The sequence below is a fragment of the Trichoplusia ni genome, chromosome 10, assembly GCF_003590095.1.
Source record: "Trichoplusia ni isolate ovarian cell line Hi5 chromosome 10, tn1, whole genome shotgun sequence".
NCBI classification, from domain to species: Eukaryota; Metazoa; Arthropoda; class Insecta; order Lepidoptera; family Noctuidae; genus Trichoplusia; species Trichoplusia ni.
Genome location: NC_039487.1, coordinates 1,954,162 through 1,981,425, shown reverse-complemented (window position 1 = coordinate 1,981,425; position 27,264 = coordinate 1,954,162). Strand labels below are relative to the sequence as shown.

At 33.9% G+C, this 27,264-nt stretch overlaps 3 protein-coding genes across 4 annotated transcripts; 1 reads left to right on the top strand and 2 right to left on the bottom strand.

The window, feature by feature from the left end:
• Positions 1-2,294: 2,294 nt before the first annotated feature.
• On the bottom strand, positions 2,295-4,122 carry LOC113497875 (threonine aspartase 1). The gene is made up of 4 exons (XM_026877635.1): positions 3,876-4,122; positions 3,630-3,758; positions 2,726-3,540; positions 2,295-2,485 (listed from the first exon to the last, which is right to left on the bottom strand). The coding sequence occupies exons 1-4, from the start codon at positions 3,901-3,903 to the stop codon at positions 2,342-2,344; spliced, it is 1,116 nt and encodes a 371-aa protein (XP_026733436.1). The 5' UTR covers positions 3,904-4,122; the 3' UTR covers positions 2,295-2,341.
• Positions 4,123-4,995: 873 nt separating this feature from the next.
• Positions 4,996-5,779, bottom strand: LOC113497877 (HIG1 domain family member 2A, mitochondrial). Its single transcript, XM_026877639.1, has 2 exons — positions 5,535-5,779; positions 4,996-5,254 (listed from the first exon to the last, which is right to left on the bottom strand). The coding sequence occupies exons 1-2, from the start codon at positions 5,662-5,664 to the stop codon at positions 5,085-5,087; spliced, it is 300 nt and encodes a 99-aa protein (XP_026733440.1). The 5' UTR covers positions 5,665-5,779; the 3' UTR covers positions 4,996-5,084.
• A 231-nt stretch (positions 5,780-6,010) lies between these two features.
• Positions 6,011-20,999, top strand: LOC113497876. 2 transcript variants are annotated; one of them, XM_026877636.1, is made up of 7 exons: positions 6,011-6,118; positions 7,365-7,732; positions 14,366-14,613; positions 15,070-15,158; positions 16,588-16,781; positions 19,150-19,301; positions 19,913-20,999. In XM_026877636.1, the coding sequence occupies exons 2-7, from the start codon at positions 7,662-7,664 to the stop codon at positions 20,083-20,085; spliced, it is 927 nt and encodes a 308-aa protein (XP_026733437.1). In that variant the 5' UTR covers positions 6,011-6,118; positions 7,365-7,661; the 3' UTR covers positions 20,086-20,999. The 2 variants fall into 2 exon arrangements, with proteins under 2 accessions (XP_026733437.1, XP_026733439.1); XM_026877638.1 differs by lacking the exons at positions 6,011-6,118; positions 7,365-7,732 and adding an exon at positions 13,927-14,195.
• The last annotated feature ends 6,265 nt before the right edge of the window (positions 21,000-27,264 follow it).

Below are 27,264 nucleotides of genomic sequence, written 5' to 3'. Positions count from 1 at the left end.
TTTTATTGATAAACAGTATTAGTTGGCATTTAATTTGTTGAACGACAATAAATTTCCTTTTAAGCTTTAAACTTGTAACGTAAATGATTGTGAAGTGAATACCAGTGAAGATGACATGGAAAGTAGGATAACTTGTAAACTGATGTCATAATAAACAATGACTAGCAAAGTAGTGCTTAGTACTATTAGTAAAGATACATTACTAACAATTTATGGCAGCATATAAATATATATACATTTTTTTGGGATGTGGCAAAGTACAAAAAAAGCAAATTCTTTAATCAGAAAACTAACTTTTGACTACGCTTTGACTCGAATATAATGAATCAAATGTGTCGAGCTACATATCCATGAAAGTTGGGTAATCCAATTGATTGGGAAGAATGAAGTTATTGACCTTAAATGAATTCTCGTACATGGAATAACACAACTGCCCAACAATGCATTAACTTCAATAATCCTGATTATCTAGTTCACCATAGCTATGGCATGTTTATGATTAATACACAAAAATGAATGCAGTTGCTTAAGGTTTTTTTCGTGAGGGTAGTTGTGAAATACATTTCAAATTTGTGCCTGTTTTACCATAAATTTATGTTACTGTATATCAATTATACCGTACAATTTGAGATTAATACTCATGGTGTTTTGAGGCTACACATATTATCAATTTATACATATAATTTACTGTAAATATAAGTTAAAATAATATTATCTGTTTGACATACTTTGTGATGTTTCTTTATAAGTAATATTTCCTTGCCAGTGATACTGTGACTACTGATATTATTTCATTTTTTATTTCTATAATTTAATTATTTTAATTGAGTGTAAAGCATAATAATGTTAGTATATACTTAGCACATATGTACAAAATCAGTTTCCCTAATCGTTTACAACATATTACTTACAAACTATTATGTGTTAAGCTTTTTTTAATGTGTATTATGTGTTTAAGTTTTTAATCAAGAAAAAGTACTTGACGTCTCTCTTTTACATGTATTGTTTCCGAACAATGCCTTTATACGTTCCCTATTTATATGCAATGGAATATTACAGTAATATCTATAGCCATACGAGCTTTTTATCACATAATTACAATTTATAATTTTGCTCTAGTACAAATGAACGTAATAATTATTATGTCGTAACGCATAACAATCAACTAGATTAAGTTATTACTTTTAATTTCACGTTTGGCGATTCTTACATTTAGTAAGTTCAGCATTTCTACATCACTTCAGCAATAGATTTGGACAACATAGGATTTTCTTAATGCATTAACTACTGAATCTGTAAAATCATTAGAGTAAAATTCAATGGACGCTTTATTATGTGACAAGTACATTAATATTATAGAATAGTGCCTTTTCCCGCGATTTCGCTTGTCAATTGTTTCGTTGCAACTATTGTTGTTTAGCGGTTGACAATCGCACCTTATACATTGGTTCTATAAATATGGTGCTCCCCTATATAAATGTTATTAGAAACATGAAAACTAGTTTAAAATTGTATGTTCAAGAATCAGTTGTCCGATTATTATCAAACCCACATGAATAATTCATAATACCGCTATTTTGAATTACATTACAAAATGCACAAATTATTCAACTCCTCTGAAAAAGATAATTTGTTATATACTTCCACATGCAGTTGTATTTAAATGTAATATAATTAAATATAGGTACTTAATAAATGCCTCTCACCGAATTTATATTTTAGCACACATTTAACTTCTGAATACATTTTCTTTAATAAACACTAAATGAATTATTATTTCTTAACCTACCAAAGTTGCTCAAAAACTTACATTTTATTGTTGCCTTTTAAAAGCCACTGTTTAGTGTCTTTCTTAAAAAGAAAAGATTTGAATGTCTTGGACAAAGCAAGTATACAGGGTGTCCCAGAAATTAACGCGAACTTGAAAACGATTGAAAGGCCAGGTCAAATTATGTTTAATTTCCTATATTAGTTCGAAAAATTAATCAAATTGCTCAGTTTCCTTGATTTTCTTTAACGCTTATGATTAACTTACTGCAAAAAAAACTTGACCAATTTTATTATTATCATTCTTCTGGTAACTGTTATGACTTTGCCTTCCACTTGTTTAAACTTGGCGTTGATTTCTGGGAGAGCCTGTATGAATTTACCCAAATTTTAAATCAACAAAATATCCAGTACAAGTGCTGTTCCAGCAGAATAAAAACCAATGAGAAAGTGCAATATTAGTTTCGGATTTACTAGGCTATTAAAATTTTCAGTACCAGAACCAGGAAGACAAATAAAAAAAGTTATTTTTTTATATAGGTACATGTTTATTTCTCTTATTTACTTACAATACTTATAGAGATCCATTACAGTTGCCTTCGACCTTTACCTCCCAAGTCAGGACAGGACATGCCTGCATAGACACTTTAAAGGGTTGTCCAGATACAACAGCTTTGCGCCCAGGGTCTACTTTTTGTGGTAGATATGAGATGACACACTGGAAAATAAAATTATTGGTCATTTTAAAGTTCTAAAACTTTTGATTGATTGCTGTGTTATAATAATATCTTTAGAATGGTCTTTAACTATATTAATTGGGACTGACTTGTTTCATACCTCATGGAAGTCCTTAGGGGTAACTAGCTTAGAGCTAACGGAGCGGCGACGTCGCTAGTTGAAATACGCGTGAGTAAACCGTTCTTAAATTTAGTAAAAGTAGAAAGTAACGGTGGCATACCTTAGGCCGGTCACTCTCAGTAGACATGTATCCAATACACATAGTTTTAGTAGTGTGTCCCCAAAGTAACTCTCCTTCACCATTCACAGAGTCAAACTTTAAAGCTAATGTTCCCCCTAGCCTTTCAGGAACATCCCATAAAAAAGGTGATTCTAAAAAGTTCTCTTTAAAGCATTTATCAAGGCCTAGAACAGGGGAAGACTCTAGTAAACTCTCAGCAGATACTTTTGCTAGTTGTGTTCTGATTAAATGTTCTCCACAGCCTGAGGTGCATGCTGCTACTGAGGGCTTTGTACCATCTCTGCTCATTACTGCCCATACTCCACTTCCAAATGAAGCAGCCTGCCCAACTCTTCCTTCATGTTTTAAGGAAACACCCCCTGAACTTGCCCCTGAGGCCACAACACCATTTGAGTCTACACAAATAGCCCCAACAGTATCTAAGGGACTAAATTTTATGTCATTTTGTATTGAATATCTTTTCAGCTTTCTTTTACAATGTTTATAGTTTCTAAATGCCCGAGCAGACACCATTTTATGTTCATCAACTATCTCTAAACCCATTCTTTCAGCCCATGTTCTTGCTCCATGTCCCGTCAATATGCAAGGAGGAACTCGACCCAGTGATAGATTATCACACTGCTTTATGCATAGATGTTTGGCTAAGGAAATAGGATTCCAAACATTTGATACTGCTCCACATGCCCCAAAATGAAGTGTTTGACCATTCATAACTGAAGCATCACATTCAACTGATCCATTCCAACTCAAGTTTGATCCATATCCAGCATTTGTCAGTGGGCTATTCTCTAATTCTGAAAAATAAGTAACATTTAAATAAGTTCAAATAACTTCATTGAAGTATGATATCACTTGCTCTTACAATAATAAAACTGTTTCAAACCTATTATAGCTTTCTCCACCGCGTCTACAGCATTACCACCTTGCTGAAGAGCTTCGGAGGCTTTCCTGCATGCTAAAAAGCAGGTCTTCTGGTATTCCTTCTTTAAAGAATCACTGTGGTATCCAGCCCCTAAAAATATTTTATTTGGCAATAACTTTGAATATACCGTCTAATAAAAGTTTACAATAATTGGAAGTTATTAGATCGGTTTCATGCAGTAATTAACGATATAAATATTTTGTTTACCACAGTGTACAGCTATAAATCCATTCATTATTAATATTTTTAATTAACCAGGCACATCATATCCAGCATCATTTTACTTTCGTCATTATTATCTAAGCAAATGTTTTATTAAAGTGTGACAAATCATTAAATCCCAAAATAAGGCGCGTCATTAATCTGCAAACAACCCAGTCCAAATCAAGGTCTCAAGAGTCACTCGGTCCGCGCTCGATGAATGCGAGATTCAATAACATGAGGTCATGACGGTAATGACAGCCGCTGCCACATGGGTTTACTTTTTCTTACATATCTGTTTGAAATATAAGTATTTTATCCCGAAGTTTATTTTCTGTTAATTTAAAATAGATTTTATAAATTCAGATTTGTATTTGTGTAGTCGCACACTTTTGAAAGATGTCTCATATAAAATAAATATGTCTGAATTAACCGGAAAACTCATTGTTCTTATATATTTTAATTTCATTCCATATTACTCAATGCTCTTCTATAACAAAGGCCACATACATTTCAAAGTTGTTTAACCAATCAAAGTAATGATAGAACTTTACAGCTACTTATAGCTTACCAACCTGTACTAGTACCTACCCATAGAGCTCTTGATCTTGCCCTTATTCTGCCCCCGCGAAGACATTTTGGTTTTGACCCTATAATAATTATTATAGGGGATTATAATCATTTGGAATATGCATTCCTATCTAGAACTAGCTCACAGTGAACTGAGTCAATGGAATGAAAAACGAAATGAAAATACAATTAATGATTAAAATTAAATAGGAAACTGATTAATTTACTGTTAAACCATTTTTAGTTCATAAGCTTATTTTGTCGAGAGGGTAGCTATCTAGTTTACTGTGGCCTATCAATGCGGTTTTTTCAACATACAGTAAGGCAACAAAAACTTCATTCTCATTGATTTATTTATTAAAAACCTTAAAGTATCATTCAAAAAATCATCTACTATCTTCCAGTGCTCAATAAACAGCTTGTATGTTTTTCACACAGTCATTCCCAGGTTTTGATTGTACAACATCTTTTTAGATCAAATTTAATTAAAATTATACTAATAAAGATTTATATACTTATGCAGAGAGTAGTGTCAGGAATAAAAGAAAACCAGTAGTAAAGATTTATCTATATAATATAAACATCTACTTAATTATGCATTGTACTGTAGAAAAGCAAGATCAGAAAAATATACAGTGTGAGAATCTATTTTGCAAGTCCTTTTGCTGAGGTCATCATAACACCAACAACGAGAGCTGTGATAGTGAATCCTTGTGCTACAATTCTCAAACGCATCATGTTCTGAGACATCTTCCTGCGACCTGTTCTGAAGCTCCAGAGACCGTAAGATAGTGCACCAGCAGTGGCCAAGCAACCTGTAAATAGATGCAGTCTTTTTTGTAGAAAGATCACTACCATACTCATTAAAAAAAAAAATGAAATGTTGATTTTAGGTATATAATAGTGTTAGACGGATCAAAAATCTATTGCATAATAATATTATTATTAAGAGTAATTTGCTTAGGTACCTACATCAATTTTGGGGAAATTACTATGAATAATAAGATGGTGTTCAGACACCTTAAACCTTAAGTAGAGTATGAAAGCAAGAAAGAAGAATGAAATTATCTTAAGTAAACGAATATTAAGTAATACCTATGGGCACAAAAGGATTTTCGGCAAATTTTCGGTAAAATTTCTCTTTTGTCGTTTCAACTCGCACACGCTCCCCCATATCTTTTCGGAGCTGCACCCAATCCAAGTCAGTAGGTTCATCTTCAGACATGTTGAAGTTTTCTTAAATTTATTCGTGAGGTAGTTTTGTACGAGTAAATTCAGGTAGAAAAATCTATCGCATTGCAAATATTTTTATTCCGCTGTCACCACAGTGTCACCTGTCAACTATGCGCTGAGTGATGGGAAATCATAAAGTATTCCACCTAATAGCAGTTCAAGCTATTAATGCTGCTGACTTAAGTTTTATTTATTAATAGTAAATAAATCGAAAAATAGTTGTGCTACGAACGAAAATTCATAGATCTTAATTATATCTTGAGATTCAAAAAACATTTTTTAAGTAAATAGTCGATTATTTTCGCCATCCTTATTCTTTGTCAAACACTGTCCCCAGCTGCAGCAGCCATTTGTGTTTGCCTTGATTTGGTGTTGCTTGAGTGTTGTATTTAAAATTCGTTATAATGCTGAATAAGTTTTGTGCTTCAGATATTATGCGTGAAACCGTGAGTATCTACATATTTTTCTTATGGCTATAAGTTTCATTTGTTAAATGTATTGCGTTTGCATAAAATTATATTATTACGTACCAACCGCATGTTTGGTGGTTGTATTGTAAATTAGTGTGTACAATATTTGTGTACTTTTATATCGGTTCTCTTGTTCTGTAGACAAACGTTCTAATAAATAATGTTGAGACATATATCTGCGTTCTGTTTCGAAACCGAAGATTATACGTGTCGATTTTATACAATGAATGCAGGTAAGAATAAATTGTATATGCTGAAATGATGCATGAACTAATTTATTAGATTGTGATTGAGATGGCATTGAAACTAACGTTATGTTGCGTCTCGTGGATCCGCCTCGTGATTCGTCATTGATTGTTATTGCTCTATCTTTACATAACTGTACTTCACATTATTATGAATATAGAAATATGGTAATTACCTTTCCAAGCATTTGTATTTGTTCCATCCAAAAAATGTATCTAATTAAGATTTTGAGATCTTTTTTTTAGCTTAATTACTCCTGTAACTGAATAAAAAGCTTTAGATTGTGGTAATTATATATTTTTATGAAAGTACCTTCAATACTGAATATTTTAAATAATTGGGTCAAGTGTGTAATATTTTTAGAACTGTTATTATTCATAAACAGCATGATGTAACACATTCAATTGAAGCAAATAAAGAAGAAAATAAACAACAATGAAATGAAATTAAAATATTTTTGTTTTAAATGTATGTTTGTGTATGGATCTCTCTTTGGCACCTTAGTCATAATGGATTAACATTGCCAGTGAGACAATAACAAATAAATATTGGCTATGGAAATTACCTTCTTGCCAACTTACTGAACAAGGAAAACAAAACTTTGTGTAAATGACATATTTTATTACATAAATAAATAAATATTGTGTGTAGATTTAGGTCATGGTTATTTTTTATTTGGTTTGATAACACTGCATTTCCTGCAAATTATTTATGATATATTTTATTATGTAGCCTCGAATGCCAATTGAATGTTTATATTGTTTTGTTAAAAATTTGCGCCATCTTTTAAAAATAATTTGTGGGTAATAGACAATTTTGTAATCTAATTTGCCAAAGTAACTGAAAACAATATGTTTATTATCTTCAGTAATATTCCATATAAATGAGAATTCTGTAAAAAAGATAATTACATATGAGTAGAAATGAATCTATTTTACTTTGCATTATTTATAAATGCCTTGTCTCTTTGTTACAGATGGCTTCGTCTACACTTTCAATGAAGTCTAGTGAATCCCAAAGGGTGTCTTGAGCACTACCTTAGTTAAATAATTTAGATAATATTTTTTCTGATATTATTCTTCTCTTTATTTTTTCTTTCATGTTTTTTAATGTTGTCACACAGTATTGCCAACTAAAACAATCTTATCATTTCTGCTCAAGATAAGAACCACTGAGTTTTTAGTGTATAATCAAGACAGTTGTCTTTTTGTTCTTAAATTAAAAGTTACTTTACTAAAGAGTTTTTATATAATTTGTCATTAAAAATAAAACCATGGCTTCAAGTGACCCTGAAATTAAGGATGGATTTACCCTGCCAACTTGGATGAAAACCAAACCAGTGAAGTGAGTACTGATTTCTTTTTACTTAATATTAATTCAAGTTCAATAGTGATTGTGAATGTGTATTATGAGCATTGTACTATATTAATACACAACTGTACTTGTATAACTGTTCGCTTATGTATTAATAGCATGTTTTTTAGAGATTGCTCCAAAACTATAATTGGACCTGATTTATTTCTGAGTTAATTGTTAATCCAACTTATACAGCCAATCAATTACAATATACTTTAATTTGTGTTGTATTACCCAACCGTGAAGGTAAAACTCATTGCAACATTAAGCCTTGTTCACTAATGATTAAATATAACAACATCTTGATAACAATAGGTGCATTAGAATTATTTCAATTAACATTAACACCAATTAATACCTATCAAATAAAATTGGAATTTGGTGAATATTACATTAACATTTTCTAAATTGTTTATTAAGACCATTTGTAAATATTCGTAAAAGAATACCATGAACTATATTCTATTTAAGTATAATCTTATTATGGTGCAAGAATAGAAATATGACTTCTATAGGTAATTCCATTCTTTCCTGGCAATAAAATAGGTTTAACAATGAGGAGAATGAACCAATGCTTTAGAAATAAGGTCAATGTTTTGTCTTTAGTAGGTTCCTATCATTTTATAGCAGAAATTCTTTTAAAAACACCCTTACTGCTTTCGAAATAGAAGTGTAGTGAATAACTGTTTTACCGACGTCGCGCGACTGGCGGTGAGCCTCGTGGGCACGTGTGTAAGTTTTATAAACATGGCCTGTTAACGTTTGTTAATTAATAAGTGGCCAGTACGTGTCGAAGGGTTTGTTCTTGAAGTGCTTTCACATTTATTGGCTCTTCAAGTAGTGAAAACTCATTTGTGAAGAAATTGCAGAGGAAAACGGTTGATTTCCAGTGAGTACAAGATTTACATAAAATTGCATCTCAATCGAAGCCAACCGTGTGAGTCACAATTTTGTTATTGATTATTGGTAATCGTATCTATACATGTACTAATATCTGCACACTACGGGCCCTTTTAACAGCTTAAAGAATGGTCAAACTGAGTCACATCAAATCCGCGAAAATCATTACCATCTTTCTCACGCAGTCTGGAAATAATACCACGTCGGCCAAACTTTGTTTGGTTCTGAACTGTATTATCTAGTGGTTTTCCCACGGTTTCAGACAATTGAGATCTACTGAAAAACAAACATTTGAAACTGTGAGACCAATCCGATACTATACAAAACATAAAATCTTTTGTTTGTAAAACCAAGTCTTGGTATTGAGCAGTCATAAATGAACAATAAACGTGCATTCAAATTCTGTGATTGACGATAGATAACAATTTAATTCTGGCCAGTTTTGATAATATTATTATTTTATTTTTTAATTATCTTTTGCGCGTTATCTGTTTCCAAGCGCAGAAAGTTGGCTGTGCTTATGATAACAAGTGACGTCACGCTTTACCGTTAATGTTTTCCAATACGCTTAAATAATATTCCTATATAAGTATTAAATAATGAGTTAAACCAGTCGCTTCCTAAGCGTTTGGCGTCAACCAAAGTATATTGTGTACTGTATTTACCCTTCAAGCGCTTTTGCAAATTATATAGGCATATTGGAGTATCTGCAATAAAACGAGACAAATTTATTAGAACAATACATTTTTTTAAAGATTATCATAGAAGAAAGAGAAAGGAGATTAAAAGCTCGAGCGTATGACAAAGCTTGCTCGAGCATATTTTACCCATCCGTCTTCTTTATCATCCTTCTGCCAGTTTTGATGTAAACAACCAGTTAGAGTTACATAAGTTCTATCCCTACTAATATTATAAATGCGAAAGTGACTCTGTCTGTCTGTCTGTTACGTTTTCACGTTTAAACCACTGAACTGATTTTAATGAAATTTGGTACAGAGATAGAGTTGACCTTGAGAAAGAACATAGGATAGTTTTTATCCCGGACTTTTGAAGAGTTCTCTTGGAAACGCGATATAACCGACATCGGCGCGGGCGAAGCCTCGGGCGAAAAGCTAGTAAACTTATAAAACAATTGTGTAAACTTAAGGAATACAGCAAGGACAAATTGTTTTCATTCGCAACGTCTACGTTGTTCTGTCTCTTATAGTCATTCTTAGCCCAGAATATTCTGGTTAAGGTAAAGTACATTGTATGTAATACCAGTATTTACAAATATAGGAAGAAAAAGGAATAAAATCATATCGCGGAAACGTCTCGGTGGTCTTTGTCTGTTATAGTAGTCAATGTCAGCTAAGAATAACAAAGCTTCCTAGACATAATCTGTAGCTAGGTATGCGTTTATAGAATTCTAGAATTATGGAGGTGAATTCCTTGTGTAAACAAACGTCAATCCTGAAATAAATAACCTAATTAATCCTTAGAGGCCTAATGCCCCGACATTAAATTACCTTTAGTATTTTCTTGGGACCGTTTTTTAATTTGTTATTTACACGTTGAAGCTGAGGTCCATAAGCTTACCAGTACCACCTCTTAAAATAAGAATGCTACAGATGCGGAAACGAGACGACACACTACACTACGTAAAGCCGCATATCTTCCTCTCTCTCTCTCTCTGTGTAAAAATGGGATTACATACTGGTTCATTGTTAGAATAACCATAACATGATTACGGGATAGCATTGTGTTGTAACTTTTAATTTTCCCGAAACACAAAGTTCGCGTTACGATTTCCGTTTTGTTAGATAACATCGACCGATACATTAGATTGTGAATTTCAACTGCTTACTTATCGCGGTTTATTTCTGTACATGATCTGTAATTGATCTACGAGTCACGATTGTTCTCGTATTTATTTAAATTTTCAATTTGATGCCTATTTCCAGGTGTTTGTGTATGTATGACGTCGGGTTTGCGTGTGACGTCATAATGAGGCATAATCGTCACTATACAATCGATTACAACTTTTAAATATTCAGTTTTTTCCTCAACATTTGAGGCATTGAAACCTACAACGTTATGTGTTATGTGATGTTTCATAATTACCATGAGTACTTACTCCCCATCATCATCTATTCCTTGAACAGTGGTCAATCGTCATGACATCGACATAATTCGTTGGATACTTTCTAAAACTCCGTAGAGCGCGTGCGATTTTTGCCTTGAAGTTTCGTAACAGTATGCAGTAGGCCGACTAGAATATTATTACAATGACGCAATACCGTTCCTATATGACGTGTTTTATAGGCCACACAGTTTCAACACTTTCCGTAAACTATACAGTATTAAATAATTTTGAGTGCATTACTTATTTAATTTGGACCCTTGTCTAGTATAACCAAAAGTGTACTCTTTTCCGCTTGGTTATTATAATTAAAATATTTTCTGTTTACAAGATTACTCCTATTGTAAAATAGGTGCATAGCGTCACAATGTTACCCTATAAATATTTTTTTTATTAATACGAATGAAAGAATTTATTCCTTGTGTCACGGGTGTTTCGAAAACATTAAAGTTACATGTACAAGACACCGTGGATCACACAAACGTGTCCTACGCGGGAATCGAACCCGCGACATGGTTCGCACGCCGCCCCGCACAGCGGGTTTGGTGTGATGATATTTACCACTCGGTCATCGGTGCAGTAATTATTGTTTACAAGTCATATAGTTCAGAGAAATACGTCAAAGCAGGTCTCAATGACGTATGCATTTGTTTCACAAATACTATTCAATGCAATCCGGTGGGGTCAGCTTGTGGTGAGTGGTACGACCACTTATGCGACGGAATGAAGGTGTGTCTCTACGTAAACAACAAACAGGTTTTTAAATGTCAAAACGAAGTTAAATGACATGATTGCAAAACAATGAAATGTTGATTCTGAGTAGCTTTTATTGATAACGACTTAAGACTGTGATGGATAGTATGGATACGCTTCGTCCAATGCCAAACAAATGACGTAGAACAATCAATCCTTGATAATGTCGTTTGCTTGATGTACCAAGACACAGAATACATTCAATAAATAGGGCATTTTCTATTAAACTTCTCTAATAATTATAAACAACAGTTTGTAGATCAAATATGCTAGTTTATAAACATTACGCACGAAGAAAGTAAAATAATGTATGTATGTATGTATGTATTCGACGAATTGTTCAATGTTCATTAATGTAAATAGCTAACGGTATGTAACCAAATCGATGTTAATATAAACAAATTAATAATTTTGCTTACTCGCAAGTGTTGAAATTGTTTTAATATTGAATATTTTTTGCAACTGTACACCATTTCACATTTCAGTTCATTTTACATTGGCATGTCGATGCCTTTGTCAACCTACAATAATTATGGCTTAAACAAATATAACAATACAAATTAACTAAGACATCATTAAACTATTTTTGTGTTTCACCAATGACACCAATGATATATCTGATCTATCAAAATGTTTTCTGGAAATTCTCTGGAGTCATCACCAGTCATGATGATATCAATGTTTTATTTATCATTCGGCCTGCTCAAAGATTTCGTGTAACTTTTGCCAAACTATCGAACCTTTGTCGTAAATTAAAAATTATCTATACTGTTTAAATTTAGTTAAGTAACTTCGATGATATGGTTTTGTCCATGACAGTACGAATGATGTAAGTCTTCTTTTGTTAGCACTTACAATGCAATCACGCTATCAATCTTTTTCGATAGGATTATTGAATGAAGGCATTGATTTGAGTATATTTAAAAACTCGAATACTCATTCTCTAGAAACTTTCTGAATTGTTTATATAAAACTGAATTACTAAGGTAATGTGCTGTTTGATATAAACCTGAACTTCTGCTGGCATTGGCATTCAACAGGTGACAATAGACCACCAATTTCATTCTAGGATTCGCAAATTTTGTTCCAGTCCTTTTCTTATGTTTAGGAAACACGAAACGCATTTCAGACATTCGAGGTCTGAATATCAATTTACTAGTTAACAGCATTATTCACTATCGTTGTTGGAGTTTTGCCCACTTTTGCACCTGGTTGTATGGAACTCCTTTCTTCGCGCAATCCTCAAATACTTACCTATCCAAATGCGCAATAGAATTATCAATCCGCAAAATATGTATAGCAGAGCTGGCACGAATTGTCTACGTAGAATTTTATTTTGTCTTTATTCAAAATCTTTCATTTGCAAGACGTTTTCCACCGTTCATCGTGACTTTCACAAAAAATTACTATTTTACTTCTCGTTAAAGTGACGTCATATTATTTTTTATTATATTCTTAGTCCTGTAATATGATATGGTACCATACGTACAGCGTTATCGGTCGCTATGTTATGGTAACTGTTTTATAGTTGCAGCTTTATGATTTATTGTTAGAAGGTTTATTCAAGTGATTACAAGTCCAATCTGTCTTATCATTCTTACCTACTTCGCGTATTGTTTACGTTATAATTTCGGTCAATATTTTCATTTCGGAGTTATCTATATGTCAAGCAGAGTAATATATACGTACTTATATCGCGAAACTTTTTTTTGTTTTTTTTTTTAGTCAAATAATACCTATTTAATGTGATCTGAAATGAAGACTTAATGGGCTAAAACATGCATGCTTTGCCAAGCAATTAAGCCGAAGGGTCATTGACGTTTTCATTTATTTTTACTCAAAATACTAGCTACAGAACTGGTCTTATTTTTGCGTGTATATTTTTCCTAGCTGCAAGCAAACTCAGACGCAAAAAATATATAAGGATGTATCTACTCGCTAGACATACGACTTTCAAAATTCATATTGATTATTTAGAATTGTATCACCGTTTGAACCTTGTGAATGCAAAGTAATAATCTTGTTTGTTTTCCGGATATTGGCTAGCGTGCCTGACTCGCCGTGGCCGCATCTATTTTAGTGTAGCCTAACCACTGGTACGTAACGCATTTAAGTTACAAGTGTTAATGACATTATCATGGAGTAAAGTTTTGTGGAAATGTCGTTGGAAATACCAGTTTCATGATTGCCAAGATATACGAGTAGTCGTTCTATTCTGAGCGTGTTTTCAACCTCTACGAGCCGGCTGGCTACGTAAGCCCCTCGTGATGTTTTGTGAAAGAGGGAGTGCGCTAATGAGCCGCTCTCATTGGCCCGCGCTGGCGTGACGTACACGTAGGCTTGTTGTTAGAATTTATTTTCAAAGTGACGTTGTTATTTTATGTGTACTCTTATCATGAGCAAGTCCTATCTCTAGGTTGTATAAAAAGCAAAGCATGAGCGTGTTATTTTAGTTATTTCGCACAGACCGTGTATACCGCTACATTCTGTACCCTTACGGAAATCATATTTTTCAAGAAGAATTTTCTTTTCAAAATACCAACAAATAAACATTTTGTGATACCGGAGTATACGTTCCGGACTGCAATTTCATATTAAGGAGAGCACATTAATTTAAAAGAAATTCAAAATGTTCAGAAAGAGGAACATGATGGCACAGTTCAACAACATTTTATCGTGAGTGTCGTTGATCGCCCTCGGATTGGCCTACAATAATGTTAATAACTTTAACAATTGACCTCCATTGTTGTATTGTAACGTTACAATGTTATGCTTGTAAACATTTTTTGTTATCTAATCTAAAGATTTAAATACATGTTATTAAATGACGTTTTCTTTTTTTGCAGGGAGTATGAACCTTTTGCCAGCTCGCCGCCTGCTCCCGAAGATTCATTTTTCTACATAAGATACCCAAAACCCGAGGTATTGTTTGGGAAACCGAAATTTGACGCCGCGGGACCGAAAGTGTTCGCCGAGCCGTCAAACGAAGTCAAAGCCCCATCAGCGTACAACGTAGTCAAGGAGAAGGACTGGTCGAAACATACAAAACCGTGTCAAGACGTACTCCACGGCATTGCACCAATCAACACAGCTGGTAAGACAACTTTGTGTGTTTCGAAAGGTTATCGTATGACATTGACATTGGCCGGTACCTACACTGCTACACAGCTAGTTTTTATAAATGGAATCGGTTTTTCTTAAACCCGTAAGTTTTAAAAAGAATCGGAATTAAAAAAACTTACGGTTTTGAAAATAATCGAGTTTTTTCTTATGTATTGCAGGATACACTAGAATTTGCTAGAATTCTCTAGTTGCATATGCACATGGAGGCAATTTTTAGTTTATGTTAAGCTCGTTTAAGGCCCTTTGTGTCTGTACAATATTTTATCTAGTTGATATCATAATGTTGTAATAAAACTAATACGCAATGTGTGTCATGAAGTTAGTACTAAAGTGATGTAAAATTACAATCGTATTACAAGTTATCGTTTGTTGCAATATGCAATGAATGCCTATAATGACTTTATGCTCAGTTTTGTTTTATTTACAGTGAAGTCAGCTTCATCTAAGCCGAAACCAGCTGGGACCGACGACGGATTTAAAGGCGAAGGCGCGGCTTGCGGCACTTCTATTGTCAAGGTGAGTTCCACCGAAAGTCATTATAAGAAATAGTTGAAAGTTTATTGTGCGGTGAAGTGAATACCATTATAGCAAACTGAAATGCTTCGGTTAAGTACATAAATAACTCTGGTCGTTCAATAGAGGTTGGTTTCGTTTCATAACAGTACCACGGAATTCGTTAACTAGTTCAAATAGGATTCTTAACGACCTGCATACGAGTTTATAATTCTATAAATACGGCGCTGCACTTGGCAAACGCATCGGTGATCGGCGATCGCAGTATTGTTATTATAGCGCTGTATTATGTTCTAGCTTTATTTCGCTGGCATTCTTCCCTAATTGTCCTTTACGCACTCTGAGTAAAGAATTCTCGTCTAGAAAGTTCTATGTAGGTCTGTAAAGATGTGAAGAAAATTCATGTGAAAATAAAAATATGACTATGAATATAGTCGTTAAACACAGTATCTCATGTGTTGATAACTCGGTCTTGCGATTGGGCGTGACATGTTTTTAATTACTCCTTATCAACAACTCAGCTTGTTATTAGTGTCCAGAAATATTTGCATTGGTTACATCATTTTCTAGGTGTTTGGAAAACAACTGCAGTACAAATAAAGCGCAAATAAAACAACACTTAGTATCCTAGGAATGTAAAGTAAACATATCTAGTGTGTTGTTTATATATTGATAGTGATACCGTTCGCGTTATCAAAGAATCTCGAATAATGTTTACAGAACTAACAAGCTTTTGTTCCATTAGTTTACACTGTATTGGGTTTTCCATCCTAATGGTGTTTATATAAACTAAAAATGGTGAAATTACGCTTCATTATAAGTATGACGTAAAAAGGAACAATAAATTAGGTACTTAGTGTTTTCAAAACAACTTATCTATTATACATTGATTTAATTGATGATAATTGATATGTATAGACTGTCGTCTAGTTGTTCTTTTCCGTTTGTTATGTTGTTTAAACCGACCTTGTTTATTGTAACTGAACTGTAACAATAATAAATCATAATACCGAACCGATGTTTAGGTATGCTTTGTCATACGTGAACTCATTATCTGTACTCGACATTTATAATAGGTATATTCTGTTAGTCCGTTCTTATAACCAAAGAAAACATTGAATTAGCCAATTTATTTATAATACAATAAATTTACCCATTACTAACCACAGGAATCAACACACCAAAAATATTAGAAATTCCGTGTAATTTAAAAGTGGGATTTTCCTTTTCCATAACATACTTTTATCAATAAAAGTAATCTTGACCCTAAGCTCTATCGGAGCTCACTACTTATATCTCCTTTATTAACAATTTCAATCTATAAACCTTCATTATTGGTGGGTATGATGAGGAGTTTATTTAAAATATTTTATTAATAATATTGGACTAACAACTAACACGAAATAATAATAACAAAACCATTTAATTCCAGGTGGCACATCAGATAATCTCATCGAAGTCATCCCGTGGCTTTACGGTAGCCTCTCCCGAAGAGGAACACGCGGTTGCGCCGGAGATGCATCAGTACAACCTGATGCACCGACGCGGCAGCAAGAGCCTGCCCGCCACGCCCGCGCACTCGCCACCCTCCAGCCCCACTTCACGCAGGAAAATGAACGGCAATCGGTAAGTCATTACCACAGAAGTGAAAGAAAGAAAGAGAGAAAATGCATTTATTCCCCACGGACAGAGAGATAACACAAGTGGAACATAATTCTCTTAATTTTCCCTGTTACTTTGAATTGTAGCTTGGGGTTTTTTCCCTGTTTCACACTAGCCTGTTCTGCCCTTATCCACCTCACTATCATCCTTATCTTTAATGCTATAAGCATAGTATACAAACTTTGGTTCTGATAATTGTTATAGATTGCCTACTGAAAGTGAGTACTCTTGCTGTATAAAGCGCCAATGAGAGGTCAGGTTTTATTAAGCTAGATTTGAAGATGGCGGAAATGCAAATAGCGCCCAAGTAGTATTTGGTTTTCTTCAGAATTAGGCTAGATTTTGCTGCCTAATGAGTTAATAAAAAAAATATATTATGAAGTGTCGCTTGTCGTGTCGCTTCGCTGAGTTTTAGGGGCTATCTCTGAATATAGTCAACCGATTTCGGAAGTACTTCCATCAATAAGCCACATTATTTGTGATTGTCACAGGCTAATAAATATATTAGCCGACCAACGAAGTGCGTTAGGGTCAGCTGCACTATTATAATTAAAAAGAGGAAAATGGGTTACTATTGAAAAACAAATGAATATATTCAATAGCCACTTAAACACCTATCTATGAAGTACATTTATCTTCATGGATCATAGTCATTTTCCGTTGTGGAACTAATACAGAGGCATAATTATTTGTTATGTTTCGTATTCACGTGTTTCTCCTTTATCGACGGCACGTGCACATTTTTTTTCTTTATATTTCACAGTACTTTTTCAGTAGTATTTTAGATCTTTTAAGAATTAGTTAGCCCTTTGTTCATTTAAGACACCAAGCATTAAGCTTCAGAATAAGAGGACTGGATAAAGAATTTAATAATATACACAATATACACGGTGATTTTTTAGTCGTCTTACAAAAGTAGCCCAGTTCATGTATCCGACGTAAAATACCCCTAGACGCGATTATTATTTTTTTATCATCAACTAAGATAATAAGTACGAAGAAAAATTAAACAAGAGAAATCTGAAATATACTCTTAAAAATGATAAAAACGCCGCCGCCCGCGCCCCTCACCATTGTTACAAAGCTCGGACCGCGCTCGCAACAGAGCTGTGTTTCTAAAAAACTACGAATTGCATCATAATATTTAATAAAAATTGCATTTTTTTTTTTCAAATCACATAAATCCCTATTTTTTATCATGAACGCGTTCTAGTCATTGGATACATGAACTGGGCTGCTTTTGTAAGACGACTAAAAAATCACCGTGTATAGATAAATATTACAAAGTTGTGGCAAGTTCTCAAAAATATTTTTCTGGTTATGTAAATGTTCAGCGACCGTCGTCGATTTGTGACTAGTTCAAACTGCTTTGTATCACTTTATTTCTTTGTGTATTATTGATTGAATATTCAATCTTAAGTCACTTGACAACTGTTTTATTTTATTTTATAAAGTCAAGGTTGTAACTATGCTTAGAAGTTGTACAGTAATCACATTTGCAAAACGCGACGATAAGATTGTCGGACACTGTATTAAGAGTGTCATTATATCCTAAATATATAAATTAACTTATTATGAAATCACTTATTGCGATTGGATTTAGGTTATCAAATAAGTATCATGCGCTGAGTATGTACATAAACACGTGATTAAAAAATGAAGCTTTCCAAGTTTATTCACTTTGATTCTTTGACTCTGACTTTTGATCATTTCTTTGTGAACCCAAACGTTTGTTTATCCGAAATTACCCGCTGTATCACTGTGTACATAAAGTTTTTAATAAATACATAAATAAGGGTTATTATTTGTCTCACGTGCTTATCATGTATCGAGCACATTAAACCTTCGACTTCACTAGATACAGGTCAGTGACAAGGTTGCAGGTAATCAGTCGTCTGACTGATAATGTCTTATTGATTTCCACTGTGTTTAAATTATATAAAATATATTTTTCGCATATCTAATGTAATTAAACTTTCACCATCGACAGTAAAATATCCAGCCTGTTTTTTTTAACGTAAACCAGGTTTTGACTGTTTCACCGAAATTTAGTTTTAGGTGACACTACAAGTTTCCAGTCAGCAAAATATTAGCCTCTAAATATTATTGTATCTGTACCTCTTTGCATATAGAGAAGCATTGAGCATTGATCACCGCAGTTTTTCTCACTGTGGCCTTGCGAACGTTCAAGTATTCGGAATCCAAAACTTTTTAACGCCATTAAACTTGCCACCCTTGTTACCCCAATTCACTCCCTTGAAATTAAAAAAAGCAAAAAATGAACTGCTAAAGAAATCTAATTGACTATTAAATCTAATTATTATTGTTGCAGGTTTTTCACATCGCCATACGAGCCGGTAGATGATCCTAACACGCCTAGATCCTGGTTGTCTATGGCTCTTCTCGGTTTGAAGAAGGAGCTCGCTACATCTACTTCCACTTTAGCTGAAGAAGAGAATCATGAAACTTTGGCAATTTCGCGAGGTAAGATATCTATTTAAGTCGGTTTAGACGATGCGAGAAATGTCTTGCAATACACAGTCACCGTCAATGTTTGGTAACAAACGATATTATTACAACAGTGCAATGCAATGTACTGCAACTTGCACGATAATTATCGCATTATCTAAATTAGACTTTAGGTAACTAGTATGTAATTAATAAGTCTTTTTCAAAACATAGCTACAAAAAGACTGTTGACTCATTGTGAACTACAATATTTTATTTATCCACTGTCTAGCCAATGTTTGTATTTTACTTTCGTGGTGCTTTTTCTTGCATATCAGTGACGTCATTTTGTATCAGTAATGTGACTACTCGTCACGTGTCGTGTGTTGTGTATGCTGAACGGTTTTGTCACGTTCTGTGCTAGTGCTTTTATGACGTCATGTGTTGTCAAACAGAAAGCATATTGAATTAGAATTTCTCAGAACGCATTGTGAAGCGTATATAAAGCGTAAACAAAACAAATTAGTATTCAGTATACTAATTTGTTTTGTTTACGCTTTATATTACTGTATGTGTTACGTCTATTTCTAAGAAAATGTCTATTGATTTCGACAAATAATCTCATAAATGTATTTATTAAATTACAGGTAGTCTTGTCGAATCAGTGGAAAACCTCGGTCCTTCGCCCAAGAGCAAAATCTTACACAACTTGTCTCAAGAACCGTCCGCTCAGCAAGCCAAGCCAGTCAAACCACAGACCTTCAGACCGAAACCGTCAGAACTCCGCGAAATGAACTTTTGGTCCCCTACGTCCATGTGATCCCCTGTGACCACACAGCAGTTACGCTTTAGGTTACTATGACTACAATAATTGCGTAACTAAGGAGTACATAACACACGTTTCTTTATACGTGTCGGACGCAACGTACGCGCCCCGTTGGACAAGATGTGTTTCACACTATCTGATACATAGCCGTATGATTTTGTGTCTTATTCTCGACGCTACAGGGTTTATTCTTAAGCGACGAGGTTCACTGACAGTTGCTCTGAAGATATAAGAGCGAAGCCGTAATGGGAATTTGGTTATTTCTATATTAACTTGTATTTAGTTAAACGCAACATCTTAATCCTTTCCATTTTTATATTCCATTATTGGTAGGCGTATTGTGCGTAGGTCATTTAATGTTAGGTTGGTTGTAATGTAGAAACACTTCATACGATAAGATTTAAAGATTTCTGTCCTAGTACCGGTGTATTGTTCTTGATTATTTTTACGTAAAAATAATTTTGTAGCATTCGATAATTTTTGTTAATTACGTAATATTGCTTATACTTTTTTAATTATACAATAATAACATTTTGTGACTTATACAATAGTAATCGTCTATTATTTGTTTAACTTCAGTTGGTTTGAATGTATGAGAGACTATGACACGTTCCGTTGTGGATAATGTGATATTATTTATTTTAAAGCGCGTTCTTTTTAGTTTCAGAATTGTAAACGCGTATACTTTTTAAGTATTAATAATTAAGACTTATAATTTTTTTTGGGTAAATGAAAACATTGAAAAAGAAGACAATTCGTTTTAAAGCATAATATGATATTAATGAGCAGAAGTAATAAGATTGTATTTAGTATTAAGTAATTCTTAAATCTTGATATAATATAGTTCTAAGCACAAAATATACCACAAAAATAATATTTAACTAATAAATATTGTTGATATGAACTCACAAAGTTGTTTCTTTTTGGTGAACATCAGTAGAAGTTTTCATTACCTCCACGATTCCATCTTAGACATCCCTTCAGAAAAATGTAAAGTAAATAAAAAAGTAACTTGTCTAGGTAGTACCTACCGTAGATTTCCATTGGTTACAATTTATAATGGGTGTAATGGGTGCATAAAAATACCTCTTATTAATGGAAGAATGCATTCACTCGCCGCCTATTACAAGCCCCAAACTAGTTTTTTATAAATGGGAAGATTTTGGCACCTACCTTATGACAGTTATCTCGTGTCTGCGTGCAAAGTCGCCAAACTGTTAGTCCTGTTTTTTTTTTAATTTGACTCAATTCTTGATTCAGTCCAATATTGGTTGCATCGAATCAAACCAAGATCGAGTACCAACCCGTGGCTTTCGATCGAGCGTAGTTTTAATATTATACATGTGAACCGCTTTTTTGATTAGCAGTACTAAAAATAGCTATTGGAGTTTTGTCGAAATACGTGTATTTATTCTCTAACAAAACTGAACTTAACAAATTTAAAGTATGTTATTAGGGCCCACAATGCTCCAAAACTAATGAATCTTGTGTACCTACTTAGGTGGTAGGTATAGACATTGTGGAATGCAATAAACGTATTGAGTATATTAACGTCATGTCTGTCTGATACCCAAATGCCATAGCTACTCAGTAAAGAAGAACCATATTGATTTTTGCAAGAAATACTGGCACCTAAAAATGTATCCCTAAAAAACCTACGAAATGTTAGGGATATGTATTTAAATAACATAAAACCTTAACGTAACATCGATAAATACTCTAGAATATTGAGAGGCAATCGCTTCTAGTACTTTCAATCAATCAATCATTATCCCAAGGCAATCATCAATCATTCTTTATAACGGCTTTTATTACTTTCAATTGCGGCACGGTAAGCTAGAAATTGTTATTTCATTTTTATAAAATAAATCACAGTAGTTGTTAAATAAAAGTTCTTGTTGCGTGACATACCTTCGTGAACATTACCGCGATTACCGGCCATTTTGTATTTTTTTACTTTACCGTTTTTGTGAGATTAGACTGCCGTAATATTATGGCCGATTCGTTTATATACCCCGGTAATGACTAGTAATGTAAACGAATTATTTATGGAAAAAAACTTTAATGTTCTAGTTATTACCATAATAAATTATGGTACGTGTAGTTAATTACGCCATTAACTACAGAAAAAATAGTTCAGGGTGCAGATATAATGGAATAGGTAAGCGCAACTTTTTAGACGTGAATTTTACTCTATTTAATATACAGAACATAGTCGTCTATAATATTTAAAACCTTATAGCATTATGTAGAATTCCGGAACGCCGAATGGTAGGTAAGCCGATGTTCAGGCACTTGCGGTTTTGTGGTCAAAGTATCGCAGGCACATACATACTAATATCGATGAAGATATTTTGTTGTACAAATAATGTTTTATGACGCTGCGTGTGGATTTTAACAATTAAATCTTTATATTGTAAATATGTAAATTAAGGAGGTAGTGTACATCAAAGTAGTTCCTTGGTTGAAACTTTATTACTGTATCTACGTTTGTCTAACTGTCCTCTAAAACATAAAACAGTAGATTCATGTTACTATTCGTTGCTAACCAAAATAAATAGAGCTATAATACGTTGCCGAAGCCACCCCTTAAACAAGCTTATATTTTGTTAACAAGAGCTGGTTGTGTCAGCGCGGTGCGAGGTACGACTACTACATAACCTACGCTATTATTAGTTTTACATACTGTCATATTTCGGAACAAAAAACTATCGCCGACGAATTCAGCGTTTAGGGATCGTAAGTCACTTTGCAAGATCAAAACAAGGTGAACAAGTTATATTGTTATAGTCGGCATTTACGTAAAGGCAGGGCTACACGCGATCTAACGCACGCACCTTTCGCAAAGCGGCTTTGAAAGTTTATAGCTTCCTTGTTCAACTGTAATTCGTAGACGACCGTCGATTCAGTAAGGTCACGATATAAAATCACGCATGAGCACAACGCTCCGATGTTGGTTTACGTGGTAGCTTTAGCACGCTAGTTTCCTTAGGGGGTGATAAGAACTCTATTCGGAAGTAACAGGCAATTCCACGTGCTAGCGTTGATATCGAGTTTTAACGAATAGTCGTAGATATTTATAATGCTCGTATATTTGTGTGGATTGTCGACATTTGTTTTTGTTCTTACTAGGCACATAGCAGCTATATTCTGAGTGATTGAGTAAGAATACCATTATACTTTTATGTAGAAACTGTTTATGGTAACTTTTGAGACGTTCGCTAAAGGGTTACACTACTATAATAATATATCATGATCTCTATAACATATACTCACTCGATATAAATACTATTCAAAGTATTGTATAGCGCTAGCACTGAAAATTGTCACCAATAAGTTGTCCGCCTTTAACCGGACTACAGAAAAAGATGTAAACAAATTTTCCTTAAACGCATATTTTATTTAAGTGACAAAGTAGGTCCGAAAATCTGGACTTATGACACCTACTTCTAAAGCATTATAAGTTGAAAAAATTAAATAGCTTCTCGAATAAAGCCTTGTTTTCGCATAAATTTTCTTCCGACTTTTTAATTAGTCTCGTTTCATTACTCAAATCGGATTTGCGTTCGCGCCCGTGGCTTTTAAGGGAGCCTAATTTTGTCGTTTGAAAAAGAAAAAAGTTGAGGTATGAATTAACGTTTCTTTGCTCAAATTGCAGCAAGTCGGGATTTCAGTTTTTGTGGCGACTTTGAGATGTTGCTTAAATGTTTTTATTTATGTCCGCTGGACATCCTCTTTAGGTTCAACCTGAAGATTAGGTGCCTAATTTAGAAGTTTCTTTAGTTATTTATGAATTCGGCTTTTTAATAACGGTTATGGTAACAGAAAGGCACGTTTTTACGACTTTCAAAAGACACTGTTATTACGGAACCTCTTAATAGTGAGCTCATGATATAACCGCCGGTGCTACTTCAATCTCAAGACAAAAATATCTTGATCATTAATCGAACATCAATTCGGGCATCTTTATTCTGATAACAGTCTTCCGTCAGGCGCCTTCTAGTTTTAACAATCAAGACAACTTGTCAAAGATTTCTTAAGAAGTAAGCAGCAGCCTTGTAGGTACATCATATACTTTAACGTCGCGCGTCGTGTTTTGCAATTTGTGTGTACTTCAATTAAATAATTAAAATACTTCCTATTTATGCCTCAAACTGTATTCAATAAATATACCCATCTGAACATAAATTCAACAAGAAATAGAATAATATAATGTCCGTCATGCCGCCTCCCCCGCTGTGTGGGCAGTCGCAATGCTCCGATTCATCTTCGCTTTGCTCAAGCCGTCTCGAGCTTTAACATAAACAATAGCCATAGTACTGATAAACATTGCTCTGCATCCGTCTAGTATAAAGCTAGTATTCACCGCCGGCTTCGTTTTGTCATGCTTTACAAAAGTAAACCTACTGGAGTAAATAATATTCACAATAAAATATAGCTAATATAGGTCCAGGTGCTGGTAGTTTAAATATAGAAATATTGCTTTGCGAAGGCAAAAAAGTGTTTTTTGTCTTTGAAGTAGCTACGTATGTATGTGCCTAATTAATAATGCATGTTTTTGTTCTTGATTTCATTGTAGAGCTTGGTGCTCTACAATTTAATTGACAACTTTTCATATATATTTTTTATACATTTCGGCTTTTTGTTAAACAAATATATAGGTCTTTTATATAAGTATTTGCATACTCCGATATCAAAACTGAATTTGTGTTAAAATGCGCTACAAACACATTCAAACTGTACGACACACCTCTCCAGGGTCTAGCAAGATGAAAATTAATTAAACAGTTATGGGGTTAATTTGACACAGCTGGTTCAGATATTATAATGGATATTGGAACCCTTTGTTCTTATTAACTTGATGCTGAAATGTCGACACGACACGACAAGCCAACTGTATCTGCGTCAAATTGTAGGATTATTTAATTAGAATTATAACGAATTTGTGATGAGTTTGCATATTTTAGTCTAAAATGAGAATAAGTAGTAATATGGGTGTTGAGTGTTTTCTAAGCTTGATTTGAGTTAAATGTAGAGTTATAATTACGTCCTTTTAACCTGTGTGGTTAAATTTAAATAATATCTAACAATTGTGAACCTTGTCGGGAATTTCAAAACGAAGAGATAGGTATATAGCTAAGTAAATTATAATTATCTTTTAAAAGCCTAAGTCAGGGACATTAAACGTTCGAAAGTTCATAAAGAAATGTATCACGTTAACCTAAGTATTTTAAGTAAGCAACTGTTGAACATAAAATATCTCAGTTATAAACAATATTCACACAAAACATTGCAACTACATCGAGCGCAAGTCAGATTCGATTTAGAACATTCAGGCTTTAGTCAACCGGCAAGGCTAAGCAAACCGCAGAATAAATAAACGCTAGGCAAATATACCTACTCAGTACTCAACAAAACATAAACCGAAGGAACTTAATACAAGCTGATTGTGAATACAGCGAAATTCTCATTAAATATGTACGGAACATAAACTAGCTTCTCAATCTTGATAGCTTAGTAATAAGTAAATGTATTTTGATACTGAAATGTCAGCCACGAGACTTACTCCGGAATAATTCATGATCGATTTTTAAGTACATGCCTTTCGGCGAAGATTTAGTGTGAGTAATTTATAAATCACACCCATGTCGAGTGTTCATTTTAAACTAAAATGTAATATCGATTTCATGTGAAATTTAGATCTAATCTTAAATTGATTCGGGATGATCGTCCGGGGCAACCGCGCGAGCAATCGAATTTCTTCCAAGTCTAGTCACGTTTTGCTTCGTAGGTCCTGCTTGCTACATATGGCGTCGGAACACAGTTTTAATATATCTCTATCTATTACATCTGTACGAGCTACTCGATAACATTCTGTACGAGAGACTTGAATACGATAGATGAAATACAATTTACAATGTACTTTCAATGTTTCTATATTATTATTGCTTTTTAAACAAAAGCTGTTTTATCACATTTTCAGATGAGTTCGTCTAACCTAGCTGGTTCGTTTTTAACGGGCGACGTTTAATAAATGTACCGCTCCCAGTTTCGCAGCAGAACACATCAGTTGAACTGTCACTTGGCGCTATTTCTGACTCGAAACCTTTCCAGAAATGAAATATTTTTAAAGCCATTTGCTAGAAAGCCTTCCACCTAGCGCTAGACTCGAGTTATTTTTTATTTATCCGTTGTGTGAAGATAGCCCTCGTATAAGAATACTCGTGGAGAAATGGATTTTATTTACTCGAAGCACTTTAATGTTTCAAATACAACTTTATGAACGTGTTGTGTACGCAGTAAGTACAATGTCATTACTTTAACGACGTGAAGTAGCGCGGTACTGGAAACTTCATGCTGTTAGTGCTGATCCCGCGATGGACACCGAACATACGATAATACGGCTCGAGTGGCTCCGCATTACATCAAACTTAAGTATGTGCTCAAGAGAAAAAGTTTAGTTCAGAAACTAGAAGATTGAATCCTTAAGAAGTTGGATAGCTTCTTTACATTTTGTTCTGAACAGTGTTCATAAAATAATATTATTTGTTTTCGAACTCCTGATTACTTCAATGTTCTTTAAATAGAAATTGAACGAAAAAACTATGAAGAAATTTAATGTATAATCTTGTTTAGTTTTACGCCAACAGCTAATAGCCTTAGGAAGTGTTTATTTTCTGTCGCTACTTGCTACGCTAACCCTGGCTACCTGGGAGTAATCAGATTAAATAAAGCGGAATATGCTGCAGTTACGCAAGCATTTTATCAATTTTATGTTTCCCTATCCAATAATATTCATCTTCCAAACATGTTAACCTAACCGTTGGAAACCAATAATCCCGTGAGGTAAATAATGGCTATATCCAAGTAAATCCGGAGCGTAAATTATGAACCTACGTAACAGCTATTTTAAAGTTTCAATATTATATTTGGTATCCAGAAATAAGAAAATATTTTACAGAAGCTACACGCGCCATATGCGGCTTTTATAGACCATTAGTCATTCTCCCCGATGGACATGAAAATATTGTTGTAATGGCTAAATGAAACGACGCAATACCAATGAAAAAATATTGAAGTGAAGTAAATTTAAGGATGGCCGGTCATGTCCGGACACCTACTGTCATTATCTTTATTGAATGGCAAATAAGGGTGAGTAGGTATACACAACGA